Below are 14,504 nucleotides of genomic sequence, written 5' to 3'. Positions count from 1 at the left end.
TCTGACCTGACACTGATGCTGCAGCTTCTTTGTGGGCCGTCCCACGATGTAGATCTGTGAGGGGGGCAGGCCGATGGAGCTGTACACGGAGATGTCCTTGTTGGAGCCGTAGGCAGCGCAGATCCTCATGTGGGCCTAATGCGACACAGCAGGTCAGTTTTCATCCTATCAGATTGTTTTGTGGGAGCGCCGCTCCGTTCCGGAGCCTCACCTCACTGATGAGGGATTTCAGGAAGTTGGCCTTGTGTCTGAGCGGGTCGTGGACCAGCCCGTCGCAGAAGGACACGATCCCGTGAGGGAAGTTGTGTTGGGAAAGCCAGGCCACCACCCGCTGCTTCTGCATGTCGGGACGTCCCGTCACGTAGACGATCAGGTAACCCAAGTCCTGCCAGTACCTGAGATGGAGTCCGCAGAGAAATACAGTTCACAAATGTTGCCAATATTTTAGTATAATGCTAAAATATTAGCGTAACTCCAAATTAGCCTAAAAATCCCAGGAGTTGCATAACATTTTAAAGTTTGAATAATGTCTCTAGCTGAGACAACTTTTTTCTTATAAGTTTACTACTTTAAAGTTTAGTTTGTAAACTGAATGGAAAAAATACAAAACTGATAATACAAAACAGCAGCTGTTACAAATAAAGAATGTTTTTAATTTGGTAACAGTTTTAGGCTAACATTTTTCTTTTTAATCCAGATTTACATTTACTCTTGTTTTTTTTAAATTTACAATTGACAAATTACCTGACCACGTCCACCGCCCCGGCTCGGACTTTGGGGTCACTCCCCATTATCGACACGCTGGCAGCGAAAGAGCCGTCGATGCTGAAGACGACAAACTCTGTTCCTTTCGGTACAACGGTAAGGTAGCTGTCTGCAAAGGTGTGGTCGCCCCTGTGGAGGGGGGAGGGAGGAGGTTAGACACACGTTAGGAACAGAAGAAGACACCTGTGAAGGGTTAGTCACAGGCACCTGAACGGGTGATTCAGGTTTTTGGGTTTTCTGGGTCCATGGAGGACCGTACAGACGAGCAGCCGCATCTTAAGGGGGCAGATGTCTTTCAGATCCCTTGAGGATTACACGGGTGAACAAAGGATGAAAATAGAACGTACCATTGTTGTACTTGTGTAAGTGTATTGTTGTGTTCACGTGGATAATGAAAGTTACACGCACTTTTGACGAACAGGTGATGCTGCTCTGAGGTGACTTATTTATCACTAGAGATGACACGCTAGCTTGTTGCGTACGCAAAGTTGGACGCCATATTGGAATGGTACAGATGTCTGTTTACTGCTGTGTTACAATTGTACAAACAGAGCTGGAAAAACAAGAATGGGACTTTTCACTAGTAAATTATTGTTTTCAGCTGATAAAGGAAAACATTTGAACAAGATATACGTGAGTTTACTCTCAAAAGTGAACGTTTAGACCATATGTGTCAAAGTCAAGGCCCGGGGGCCGGATCCGGCCCTCCAGATCATTTTATTGTTATTAATGACCCGATGTTATCTTGAACTCATTTCTAACTTGTATAATTTTGACAAAATATATTTTTATGGAGAATAAAATATTGAAAGTTATTTAAGGTTTAAGTTGATTTATTCCGGAATAATATTCCTGTCTTTTTATTATTCATAATTATGTTAAAAAGTTACAGTTTTAAAGTTTCAAAATTGACATTCTGCTAGTTTTTTGGACTATTTCTTCATTTACTAAGATTTTTTAGGCTATTTTGGAGTTTAGCTAATATTTCAGCTACATGCTAGCTGTTTTGGCTAATTTAGGCTTTTTTCAGTTTTTCAGGACATTTTGAAGTTTAGCTATTTTTTTAGCTACATTAGCTGTTTTGGCTAGTCTAAGTGTTTTTATTAGTTTTTTTTTGTGGCTAATTTGGCATTTAACTAACCTATCAGCTTCAGAGTTTTTAGCTATCAATTTCTGCATCTTCAGCACCCAAATTCAGCTTACTGCATTTACACTAGCATTATCACAGGTAATGCTATAAATCTAGCTCTATTACTACGTTTTCTTTTTGTTTCATGGAGGATGATTGTGGTATTTATGTGTGTTAGACCTCAGATCAGACCAGACGACCAGGATTTCCTCAGTAGCGGCAAGCAAAAAGCCCAGCGCTAGATTTTTAAGGCTCAGATATTAAGATTCAAGACTTTTTAAGGCATAATTTTCAAATTCTTAAATTCAGCACTTATAAGACTTTTTAAGAGTAAAAAATGGGGAAATTGACCAAAAAATGCCATGTATGCTGTGGCTAGCATAAAACTTTATGATTGTAGACCGGTCGGTGACATACTTAACCACGCGCACAACAATGGTCCGTTCCAATTTCATATTATCCTTTGAGGTGGTTGTACTGGCCTTAAGAGAACTGCAGACACACCTACGCCCACCTTAAGGTGCACCCACTCCTCTATATGACGACCCACAAACCTGCAGCTCTCATACAGATCAACCCCTCCCGTACGGGTGCAGGTGACTAAGCCCGTAAGTCGAAGGGTTTCACTTCTCCACACCTGACCACCATTTTGACCGGATAGACGCCGATTCCCAGCCGTTTACTCTCAGGGATGACATAAGAGACGCGTCCGCTGCTGTTGGTGAGCTCTGTGTGGAAAAACACCCACTCCCCAGAGGGCGGCTGGGTCATGATGTGGATGTCAATCTGCAGGAAACAAACGAAAACCTGGATTAGATTTTCCTAATTCGCCTTGAATCAGTTGAAAACTGTCAGAAATCCACTTAAATGTAGTCTGTTAGCAGATTCTTTTATCCAGTCATTAGTTTTCAGCTGATCATATCCATACCTTCTCCCCGGTGAGGGTCACCATGTCCAGAGGTCCGTACATGAAGCGTCCCGTCACCGTCTGGGCGCCGTCCTCTGTAAACACGGCGTCGTTCACGCGGTGGTTAGCCGTCACATTCTGAAAGAAGAAAACAGGAAATCCTTCCTGATCTGGAGTTCAGAGTTCTAGTTTAGATGTTAGACAGCAACTTCCTTTCTGACCCGTATTTTGACGTGCGTCCTCTTACGAATCCATTTCTCCCGAGGTTTGGAGGGAGTGAATTCAGACACTTCTTTACCGTCCAGCTCCAAAATGCTGGAGTTCTCATGTCTCATCACCTGCATCAGTCAAAGGAAGATCAGATTACAGTCAACTTTGTTAATCGGTGTTTTTACCACAAAGTAATCACACTTCAGTGCAGTTTTCATGTTCGCCTTTTTGCTTTTGCTCTTTAAAATGTCAAAATCTGAGATTGGAAAAGTTTTTTTCAAAGGATTTGAATGTTTGGAATTTTTACATAAATGCAGAAGAACTTAGTAAATGGTTCGTAAAAGTGGGTTTTAGGACTTTAAAATATATGTACATTTTTAAAAATGTGCATTTAGTACGGCTGTGGATCGATACTTAAATGGGGATCTGATTCGATTCACAGATCGAACCGTGATTATTACATTTTAATATGTTTGTACAGTTGCTATATCTTTTTTCCTAGCTGTATCCAATTAAAATTACATGTATTAAATCACCATCATTCATACTTTTATTTAGAACAGGAGATCCGAATCAACAAAATCGATAAAAACACAAAGATTTAATCTGAAGAAAAGGTATTTGTCACTTTAAACAAGATTTTTATTGTCAACTTTCTTGTAAAGCTCAGCAGTAACATAAAAAACTTAACATCACTAAACATCATTTAACAATAAACTCTGAAAATGTCCTCACGGTTGTTCCATCCTCAAAGTTTAACAACACATAACATTCTAAAGCATTGCATTTTGGTGCAAAGCCGTTGAAGAGTTACTGAAATCAAAAGAATGTAAACTCTTGAGCTAAAGCTCTGGTTTTAAAGCAAACATGTTTTTTTTCATAACTTTTGTCAGTAAGAGGAACTTAAGTCTCATTTTTTTCATCTACAAAAAAACATTTGATAGTTTTACTTCTCTTACACTTTATTTTGAAGATTTGTTTACTTCCTGTGATGGAATCATCAACATTCAGATTATTTTTAGTTTTTTAAACTTAAAATCTAACATTATCCTGCATTTTAGAGCAATAAATACATCGTTACAGAATTGTGTTTTTACCACACTCTACTATATTTATAAATATCGTAAATCAGCAATCTTGGACGTCACAAATATTCATACTTAAATTTTCATGAGCAGAAAGCGAGTATCCGAGTACTCAGATACTCATTTCAGCCTTAGCATTTAGTTAAAATTATAACGCTAACATGATTTTTTTCCTGAACAAACATGATCATATTTTACTCAGAATAAAACACAGTTGATGTTTTTAAAAATGTTCCAATAAAAATAATTTCACTTTTGTACTTATATGTTTAGCTTCACAGAACCACTCTGATAAAAATTGTGTTTTTGTGACATTTTTCTACTAATGGAGGACAAAAATAGGCTTAAAACTGCATTTCTGAGTTTTTTTTATTCAAATTGTTGGGATTCAGACAAAAAAAATGCAGCTTAAAAAGTAATAATCATAATGAAAAGACCGTTTGGACCACTTAAAATAGGTCAAAAGATGGTTAGAGTGAAAAAACTTTTTTGCAAGCATATTTTTTTGTTTTTTAACGTAAATTGCGATCAACCTCTTAAGACCTGAGCTAATATGTGAACTAACCCTCTAAACATGATACAGGACCCCAGTTCAGCAGAATTAACTGCTGTGGTAAAATAACCGAATATGGGATATCTATGAATAATCTGGTCAAATTAAATCAAGCTTTATTTATTTAAAAAACTCTTTTCATGCTTTGAGCAGCTTCTACTGACTCAGAATGAGTAAATATCTTTGGTACAAACCTGTCTGAGAAGGAAGGAGACGACGTCCGTGGACTCCCAGTAGGAGGCGTGGAAGAGGTGAGGCAGCGCCACGGTGGGAAACGCCGTCAGGGCGTCCGGACAGTACAGAGCGTAGTCCATCCTCTTAACGCCCCACCAGCGACACGCAACTACAAAAAGAGAAGAGTTCAACCAGGAGAAAGAATTTCTATTTAAGACAGGTTGTAAAGTCCCACTCCGATCATCTTTAGATCTGTTTTCAAAGCGTCTTTAAGTTATGATTGTGTCATTTTTTTAGAACAGAGTTCTGCTTAACTTTCCTCCATCATCAGAAACACACGACACAAACATGATAAAAACACAATGTTCATCGGAGTGGGTCTTTAAAGGAAACTCGTTAAACTAAGAAGGTTTTGGATCTGCGGTTTCTGAACTACTGAAGTCTACTGACAGAGGAGGAAGGACGGATGACAGCAAGGACACGTCCTAAAACTCTTCCTGGTGTCGTCCTACTACAGCTCCCAGAATACCTTGCTCTACTCTTATGAGCACCCCAGGGGAGGGGGCAGTGGAAGTGAAGCTTGTGAAGTCGGACGCGATATCGGTGAGGTCTGACGTCATGTCAGAGGTTATTTCGGAGCTCAGGTCTGAGCTCTGCTCAGACTCCGCCCCCTTGGGTCTGGGGAACACCCGCTGGACGTGGACGCGAGAGCGAGTGGTTGAGCTCCGCTGGACGAACTTATTGTAGGGCAGCGGCAGCTGCGACAGCAGGCTGGGCCTTTTACTTGGCCGCACATCACATTTGTTTGCTGGGGGAACGTTCCAAGTGAGAAGGTCAACACAAAACACGGCAGAAGTCGGATCAGCAGCCAGAGGTCAGAGGTCGGCGGCTTACTGGTGGCGATGTTGGAGGCGGTGTAGGAGTCGGCTTGGCCTGATGCCTGGCTGGCGATGCTGGCCTCACTGGATCTGCGGGTGAAGCGCAGGTGAGGAACGCCTGGAGACGTGGACAAGGGACTCGGACCGTCGACAGAAATGTGGGAGTGAGACGGCTCAGCTGTGGAGAGGAAGGAGAGGACATTTGAAGTACAAACCACCTCCATGGTCGTCCTCTATCAAACAAACAAAGACCGGTGGTTCTGCCAGAAAACACAGAAATAGTGCAAACTCTGAAGTTACTGGTAACTTTGAAAGGCTACAAGATCAGCCTAAACGTTCACTATTGAGAGTAAACTCACAAAATGTTTTCTAGAAGTTCTCAGAAGTTATCAGCTGATAGTAAAATTGTACTAGTGAAGAGTCACAATCTTGTTTTCCAGCTCTGTTTGTACAATTGTAGCCCAGCAGTATAGGATAGATCAGGATAAACCAGATCAGGATTGGTTCTCACTCTCAGCGTGGACATGTGAGGTTTGCCAGTTGAGGACGGGAACAGCGATGGAGGTCTCGTTGACGGAGGTCTCCTGGCAGCGATGAGACGCCGTACTCCCAGACTCCGTCAGAAGCTGAGGGTTACTCTGCACCGTCTCAACTACAACAACAGAGAAGTTATCGAAGGAGCGGCTCGTGCTGCTCTAACACGGCGGCGTAGGCGTGTCCTCACCCAGGAGCGCCGAGTGTCCGTCTCCCAGGGGGAAGCGCTGGTATCGGGGGATGGTGAAGGGAGGCAGCAGGTAGAACCTTTTGTCCAGCAGAGGCTCGAGGCGGGAGGCGGACGGGTCGGCCGGATGGAACAAGTTATAAACCTGCTGACAGGCGGGATGGAGAGCCGACACTAAAGGAGAAACAGAAACGTCGGTTAAACTTTAGGAGGACTGTCTGATCACATCAAAAACTATGAAAATTATACAGTAAAAACAGTTTGAAAGCAAAAACAAACCAGAAATTCTCCTCTATTTAAAATGATCCTTCAGGTGCTTTCATTCCAGAAGTCTTTTGTCTTTTTATGTAAAGGTTTCGTGGTCATGTCTACTCTGTGTTGTCGCATTAGCACCAGGCCTTTACGTTCGTTGGTTTCTTACGTCTGCGTGTTTTTACCTGCTTCAAGACAACAGATGTCATTTAGTTTTTGTAAGAAATCTGGCATATTTATCTTTACGATATGCAAAAACATAATTAAATGCCATTTCCTAACTTAAATAAACAAATGTAAAATAAAAAAAAACTATTCCAGCAAAACATTGGAGCAAAAACAACTTGGAAAATAAATCCAAGTAGATCCTTACAGTTTTCTACGGGTATGCTGCGGGCAACAGGTCACAACAACTCATAAATATTACGAAAATGTTCATATATCAATGTCCAATCTAACTTTGAAACATTTCTAAAAAAGAAAGAAATTTAAAAAAAAAAATCAAACTAAAAAAATACAATTACTCTACTAAAAAAATAAAAATCTTAACAAAAATTCGTATTTTAATGGAGATCAAAGTTTGGACCTTCTGCATCTATACGCTATTTTGCTCCTTTGGCTGACATCGCGTCATTGAGAGACTTTTTTGTGGCATTAGCTGTCCCTTAAATGTGTCTAAACTTACATTTTTTTGAAATTACAATTCAGTTTTTAGGTTTTTAAACTGCTTAAAAGTTTTCACTCAGTGACTCGGAATCTGATTTATGCAGTAATTTTTGTGCCATCATATTGCGAACAAAAGTCACAGTTTTGAAATCAAAATTCCCTAAATTGCAAACAAAATGTATAGAATAAAGAATGAACTTCACAATTTGGAAATTAAAAATGTAACATTTTCTTTCAAAAACTTTTTTTTTTTGCTTATAAAAATTTTTCAGATGCGTCGTCTCATCTTGCTTTCTCACTATCTTTGATTTTGTGTCATAAGTATCAGTTAAGTGTAATGATTGTACCACCAAACAGCCTCCTGATTGGTTTAGAGTCCATCCAATCAAATTGCCAGATTTATCTAACATGGTGTCTGCTACCGAGGCTCAAACGCCAAACAGGCTCTTTTACTTTAGATTTTATCTCTACGGCTGGAAAAAAATATAATTGTTAATCATTCAAAAAATAGTTCAGACTTTATTTGGCATAAAAATTTATTTAGTCAGATTTGTGAATTTATGGCTGAGGATTTCCTGAAACCGTTATTAAAAAAGATATAAAGAACATATTATCTTCTGCTGCACAACAGCGTTTTGGATTAGCTTAAGAGCAGCAGTAAGTAATGAAACGAATGATGGTTCACCAAAGCAAAGCTGTAAAAAAGGTATTTTTAACTTTTAATTTACATTTTTTACAGGATGTTTTATTTTTTAAGAACTCATGTTTTTCCAAAGTAAAATCCAAAATGATTCACTTCTCTTAAGAGGTGGAATTACTGAAACATGCAATGGATTTGCTTCTGGGTTGACCCTTCTGTCAAATTTTAAAACGCTTTGTGGTCCAAGAGTCAAAAAGTTTGCCCACTCTGATCTAGACCAATCAGCATGAACGTTCTTGTCTGTGATTGGCTGTTTGGTCAGGCACAAATATTACACTAAACTGAAACTCATGAACGCTAAATCAAAGAAAGAAAGCAAGATTAGACACATCTGAAAATATTTATGATGCAAACTCAAAAAATATTTTATAAAGAAAAAAAAAAGTTTCTGAAACAAAATATTTAAATATTTTAATTTGCAAATTATGAAGTGTTATTCTTAAAACTTTATACTTTGCTTGCAATTTAGTTTAATTTATATTTTTGAGCCTCAAAAACCTGACAAAACAACAAAACAGTAACAGTCATCAGATAATATTCTGTGTTTCTAGCTGCAGGTCCGTCAGCTCGGACTCTTCAGAGTTCTGAGGGTCAAACCCGGACCTCCGCAGCTGGAACCGCCTGTCCCACAGAGACCATGATCAGCACAGAAGCTCTCTCACCGTCTAAAGAGGGCACCACCGTCTTCCTCAGCGCCAGCACCAGACCCAGAGGAGAGCCGAACAGGAAGAAGTCGGTCACCTCAAAGTCGAACTTTCCCAGAGTGCCTCCTTCCAGCATGGTGCTGTTGCTGGAGCGCCGTGATCCGGGTTCCCCGTGGATGACGCTGGAGTGGAGGCTGCTCAAACAGGAAGGAGACAAATCTGCGTGAAGAGAGCCGGTCGGAGACGCCTGCAGCCGTTCCTGCGTCTCACCTGGAGAGGAAGGCCTGGTGGTGCTTGATGGTGTCCAGCTCGTACGTGGACGAGTCGCTGCGCTTACGGGGGAGTTGGGTTTTGGGGTCGTCGGGTCCTGAGGAGCGGGGGATGTCGATGTTGCTGCGGCTGAGGTGGCGGCTTCCTTCGAGCGTCGGCGAGGACGGAGAGATGCTGTTTATGACGATCCCGGGAGAAAGAAGTTCTGTGTCCTGAGAAGAAAAACAACCCGTCATGTCCTGTAGGTACAAATGCTAATACGTCTGTTTATGACTAAGACTTATTCACACACATGTGGATGAACAGTCGTACAGCAAAAGTTACAGATCTGAGATCACAATGTTCTAAATTGCAAACAAAATGTAAAGTGTTGAGAATAAAACTTCATAATTTGCAAATTAAAATATATAATATTTTTATCGAAAAATGTTTTTGCTGTCAAAAAATGTTTGCGTTTGCAACACAAACATTTTCAGATGCGTAGTGTCTCATCTCGCTTTCGCCCTATCTTTGATTTTGCAATCATCAAAAATTGAATCATTGATTACATTTAATTTAGTCAAATTTGTGAATTTAACATCCGGCCCCGACACAACGTCAATGGGAGGTGGAGACACCTAATTGGATAGAATTTAGACCAATCAGAAGGCTGTTTTATGCGGCACAGACATAATGCTGAGAGAAAATTTTGAACACAAAATTAAGTTAATACTTCTTTTACTGCTGCATCAGCAGAAAAATAGGAAAACATTTGTTGTTTGCAGTTTGACGGTGGGATACCTGGACGCTGATGGTGCTGCCCCGCCTGCTGCTGTTTTGGCTTTCGGACACGGTCACGGAGCTGCTGCACAGGGCGTCAAATCCCAGGATGCCTCCGACACAGTCCCCGATAACACACACCTGTGTCAACACAAGAACAGTGACACAAACATGCATCTGTGCACACCAGAAAAACTTCAAAAACTGACCTGGCCATTGAAAGACGTTCCTTCTGCAGACTTGATGAAGTCGCTGTACACCTGGTTGGCTCGTAGGATGACGGTCGCCACGGCGTCCTGGTACTGCGGAGCAGAGGTAGCCAGCAGAGGCAGAGCGGCCAGCGGGATGTGGTCCTGGCTGCTGGACAGACAGCTCTCATCGTAGCTGTAGGGGCTCAAACTGCAGATCAGAGAAGCGGAGCGTGGTGTTACGCCGGCACAGCGGGCTGGTAAAGCACCGCGGCGGGCTCCTGAAAGGCTGTCGGCTCACTTGGAGACGAGCGAGAAGGCTTCGACACACACAGCGGGACAGGGGACCATCCTGATGGCGATGCGGCCCAGCGCTGCGGGATAATGGACCCTCATCACGGTCTCGAAGGCCCCGCTGAGAGTGTTCACGTCTCCCTGCTTGCTGCTCTGTTCACCTGCAGGCAAACACACAAAGGTAAGACGCTTTCAGGTGGGGGGAAACGTCCATCCCTCATCCATCATCCATCCATCCCTGCTGAGTCCTTCTCAAAGTCGCAGAGACAACCCAAATACTGTTTGGTGAAGGTGGGGGACACCTGGAGCAGGTCGCCACTCTGTTCCAGAGCAACATAATAACACACAAACGCAGGAGCAATTTAGAAACACATGAAGTATATTTTTAGAGTGTGAAAAACCTACACACGCACAAAAACTCCACACACAGAGCATCTGGTGTAAAACTCTACCAAACCACCTGTGCGAAACAGTGAAAGCTGATTCGCTGTGGCGACCCCTGATGTGCCGAAAGGTGAACAATCATTTTCTGCATCTTAGCTGCTTTTTGAGGGTAAGATTCCCCCAAAATGACAATAATATTAACATAAAATACCTGTACCAGAGCCCGTGTCCAGTATGTTTCCACCGTGCAGCACCAGGATGAGGACGTGGGTTTTGGACGGCTGAGGACACTGTTGGGAGGAGCAGTCCTGCAGACAGAAAACAATAAAACGCAATAAAACATTCACTTTAACAGCAGCTTAAAGTGAAAGTCCTGTTAGCTGTTGTGCGTCTAGGTGTGTGACATTTGTTCTCTGCATTTGACCTCTCCTCTATTTTGAAATATAGTCTCATTATGAATAACTGTGTGTACTTGTAATTGTATATTCCCACATACAAAAAAGCTTTCCAGGACTGTTCCATGTATGTCTATGGATGTCTCACGCATATGTTGTCGGGTGCTGTCCATGGTGCTGATGTAATTTCTTCTAAGTGCTCTGAATGTCAAAGTGAAGACATTGAATAAAGTGCAGGTTTATCTGATTCGTGACATATCTGGGAGAATTACACAAAGAAGACAACAACTTTTCTCACTTTTTCCACGTATGACCCATTTTTATCTGTACTTTATGCCCAAACTGTACTGTGTGACACGGCCTTTAGCAAACACTAGAAAGCTACAACAGGTTTAACTCTGAGTCTTTTATTTTGTAGGAATTCTGTAAACTCTTGTAAAGCATGTAATTAAATAAAAGTAATATTTTCTGAGCAGGCTTTCAATGAGCATTTGAGTTTTAATTTTAAGTACATCTTCTGTTAATGTTGTTCTTCCGAGACCTCTGATTGGAAGATCGCAGGTTTGATTCCCGCCTTGCCCGTTCATGTTGACGTGTCCTCACTTTTGCCTTCGAGGAAGGTAGGAAAGTGCTTTAAAAGTAAACGCCATTTAGCATTCTTCTGATAGTAAAAACAAACAAACCTTGTAGTTACTTCAGGTCTTGTTTCAAAATGTCTTTAAGTCACAAAGAGATATTTGAGATATTGTCAATTTCCAGAAAAAGTGTTTTGAATGACTGAATCAATAATTTATTACGGACTCAAAGTTCAAATGACACGACCATAAAAACAAACAGAACAAACCAACTTTCATAAAAGGTACAAAAAATAGAGAACATATTAAAATATGTTAAGAATAAGACCCAAGTAAAAGAAAAATTACAAACTTAAAAAAATTAGATTGAAGCTTAACGGAAGAAAAAAATCCACTTCCTGACTGAACCACTAGAAAGATCTCAGCAGACCAGACATCATACATGAGACGGTAAAACGGTGAGACTTCACCTCCATCTGTGTCTCCTCCGTCGACTCCTGATACATCCCTGTGAAATCATAAAACAGTCTGATGTTAAACAGAAAAAACTTCTGAGATCATAAATTAAAGTTCTTTATTTTAGAATTTCACAATATAAAAGTTATTTCCAGTTAGTTTGACATTTGTTCGCAGAGTTTAGAGAATTAAAATGAACTTTTTAAAGAGAAATGCAAAACTGAAGAGCATATTATGTTCATTTTGTAAACTTGTACAATTGATGAACTTTATGTTTAATTTAAGTCTAAAATATGGAATATTTGTCTTTTTTAAATATTCATTGATATTTATTGTCACCTTTATAACTAAAAGTGGAAAAACAAGTTACTTAACTATTTGGAAACAATAAATAAATAAATAAATCTATGACACTTTTTTTTTTAATTTACAAAGACATATTTAAAGTCCAAAACATGTCTTTGCAAACCGGATTTAAATCATTTAATTATGTTTCTCCACCTTTTAAAAAAGGACAAAGCTAAAGTCTGACGTCTTCATTGAAGCATCTTCATCCTTCAAACATTCACAGAACTAAACTGACCTGGAGCTTCATCCGCTTCTATTGTTTCTATTTTGTCCATGAGATCGTTGGAGCTCCACTTGGTGATCTCCTTGGAGAAGATTTCCTCGTTGTCAGAAAGAGCCTCTGGGAAAAGAGCAGAATGTCAATGAGCCCAATGTGGACGAACAGAAGAGGAGGAGCTTTTTTAACATCCAGGTCTAGACGTTGAAACCACAAACATGAAAGTTCTGTCATCCAGGAGACGCTGACACAAGCCAGGAAGATCTCACAAAGAACCAACTCTTACAAGAATGTAACTTTAACCAGTTCTAAACTTCAGAATCTGAAGTAACTTTTATTTTACAGCATGTTTCAAATCATAAAGCAAACAATATTTTTCTATATTTTTTCTTAATAATCAATCATATGACAGTCATGATGATTTTCAAGTCACTGACCATTAGAGTTTATATTAAATGCTATAGAACAAACCTCCTAAAGATAACAGAATTGTTAAAAAAATAATACTTTCAGATAGTTTTACGATATTTTTCAATTTTTTAATATTATTAATATTTTTTTAATATTATTTTCTTTATATATGTCCTTCATCATCAGAAAAATGCCACAAAAACATGTTAAAAACACCAAAAACATGAATTATACAGGAGTGGGTTTTATAGAATGACTAAAACATCTAATATTTTCTTAAAATAAAATAAAAATTCTGAAATAGAATCTGTAATTATCCTCAATAGTGCTCATACTATTATCTCTGAATTGTTTAATGTTTAGAAAATACTCCTACGTTTGTAAAGATGTAAAAATGTATGGGTTTTTCAAAATAAAGTCTGGAAACACATTTTTATTTTTGTAAGAAGACACATTATTCTGAAGCAGACACAAACCGTAAAGCATTTTCTAAGCTTAGTTTTTTCATCCGAAATCAAACTTTATTTATAACCCTGTTTTCTACAAAAGTAACACATTTATTTATTTATTCAATAGAAAGATATTTTAAACTTTTACATTAAAATGACATATAAAACACTCAAAATGAATGAGTTTGTTTCAGTGCATTGTGGGTATTTTACCATGAGCATCAAAGAACTCGTCGTCTGTGCTGTCGTCAGAGTCGCGGGCGATGCTCTGCATCCTCCACTCTGAAATGCTCTGATGAGACGGACTGGCTGCAGAAACACCAAAAATATCATTTTTTGTTAACTCTTCTGCTCTGAACCAATCAGAGAGAAGGAGAGAGCGCTCACCTCCTCTCTTCGACGACCTGTTGGAAGACCTGGACGATGTGGACCACTGCTTGGTGAGCTCGCCTCGAGTCTCCAGCGAGTCTCCGAGCTTCGATCGTCCTCCCTCGGTCTCTGCAGACGGTCCTGAAACCTCGGAGTCCTGCTCGGGGTCCTGACCCGCGGCGGGGCCGTTGGTCTCCCCTCCCCCCTCCTCGCTGTGGCTGTACTGGGCCATCTTCTTGGCTAAAGCCAGCTGGGTCTCCAGCTCCAGCAGCCGGATGTCCTCGATGGTCAGACCGTACCACTCGTCCTGCCAGCACCACGCCTGTCTGTGGGCTCGAACCATCACTTTACGCAGACCTGCAGGGAGGGGGGGTTCAGGGTTTCACTGTACGCCTTAAAAAAATTCTTTTTGAAGATAAAACAATCTGATCTTAGCTTAGGCAGAATATTTCAGTAAAACACTTTAAATGTCTATTTTATTTTAAAAAACTGCATCCAAAATAACAGTTTTAATTGTTAAAAAGAAAATATCCATTAGAAAAATCACTGATCCGAAGCTTAAAACTAACAACTGGCTAAAACTTATTTTACTCTTTCCTACAGAGGAATTTTTCTGATCCCTAAAGGCTAAAATCAAAATCCGAATCAGCTTCATATAGAGCAGGGGTCTCAAGCTCAAATCAGCCGGGGGCCGCTGGAGACAGA

General features: G+C 40.3%; 1 protein-coding gene across 4 annotated transcripts in view; it reads right to left on the bottom strand.

Annotated features, from left to right (window-relative positions):
• LOC112136162 (membrane-associated phosphatidylinositol transfer protein 2) overlaps positions 1–14,504 on the bottom strand; it is a 71,410-nt gene that overhangs the window by 7,072 nt on the left and 49,834 nt on the right. For 3 of the 4 annotated variants that reach the window (XM_024257757.2, XM_024257759.2, XM_024257758.2), the window contains 20 exons: positions 13,818–14,156; positions 13,644–13,739; positions 12,589–12,693; positions 12,020–12,057; positions 10,791–10,887; positions 10,203–10,356; positions 9,923–10,112; positions 9,735–9,854; positions 8,955–9,166; positions 8,703–8,878; positions 6,426–6,596; positions 6,213–6,353; positions 5,718–5,879; positions 4,844–4,992; positions 3,023–3,139; positions 2,823–2,939; positions 2,532–2,680; positions 745–894; positions 212–395; positions 7–135 (listed from right to left, as the gene is read on the bottom strand). In XM_024257757.2, the coding sequence (XP_024113525.1) occupies positions 7–135; positions 212–395; positions 745–894; positions 2,532–2,680; positions 2,823–2,939; positions 3,023–3,139; positions 4,844–4,992; positions 5,718–5,879; positions 6,213–6,353; positions 6,426–6,596; positions 8,703–8,878; positions 8,955–9,166; positions 9,735–9,854; positions 9,923–10,112; positions 10,203–10,356; positions 10,791–10,887; positions 12,020–12,057; positions 12,589–12,693; positions 13,644–13,739; positions 13,818–14,156 (2,996 nt within the window). The remainder of the gene's footprint in view (positions 1–6; positions 136–211; positions 396–744; positions 895–2,531; positions 2,681–2,822; positions 2,940–3,022; positions 3,140–4,843; positions 4,993–5,717; positions 5,880–6,212; positions 6,354–6,425; positions 6,597–8,702; positions 8,879–8,954; positions 9,167–9,734; positions 9,855–9,922; positions 10,113–10,202; positions 10,357–10,790; positions 10,888–12,019; positions 12,058–12,588; positions 12,694–13,643; positions 13,740–13,817; positions 14,157–14,504) is intronic. The other variant, XM_024257760.2, reaches the window with a different exon arrangement.

The sequence above is a fragment of the Oryzias melastigma genome, linkage group LG12 (genome assembly GCF_002922805.2).
Source record: "Oryzias melastigma strain HK-1 linkage group LG12, ASM292280v2, whole genome shotgun sequence".
In the NCBI taxonomy this organism is placed as follows: domain Eukaryota; kingdom Metazoa; phylum Chordata; class Actinopteri; order Beloniformes; family Adrianichthyidae; genus Oryzias; species Oryzias melastigma.
The sequence above is the reverse complement of the archived record's forward strand: the minus strand, read 5'-3'. Positions and strand labels throughout refer to the sequence as shown.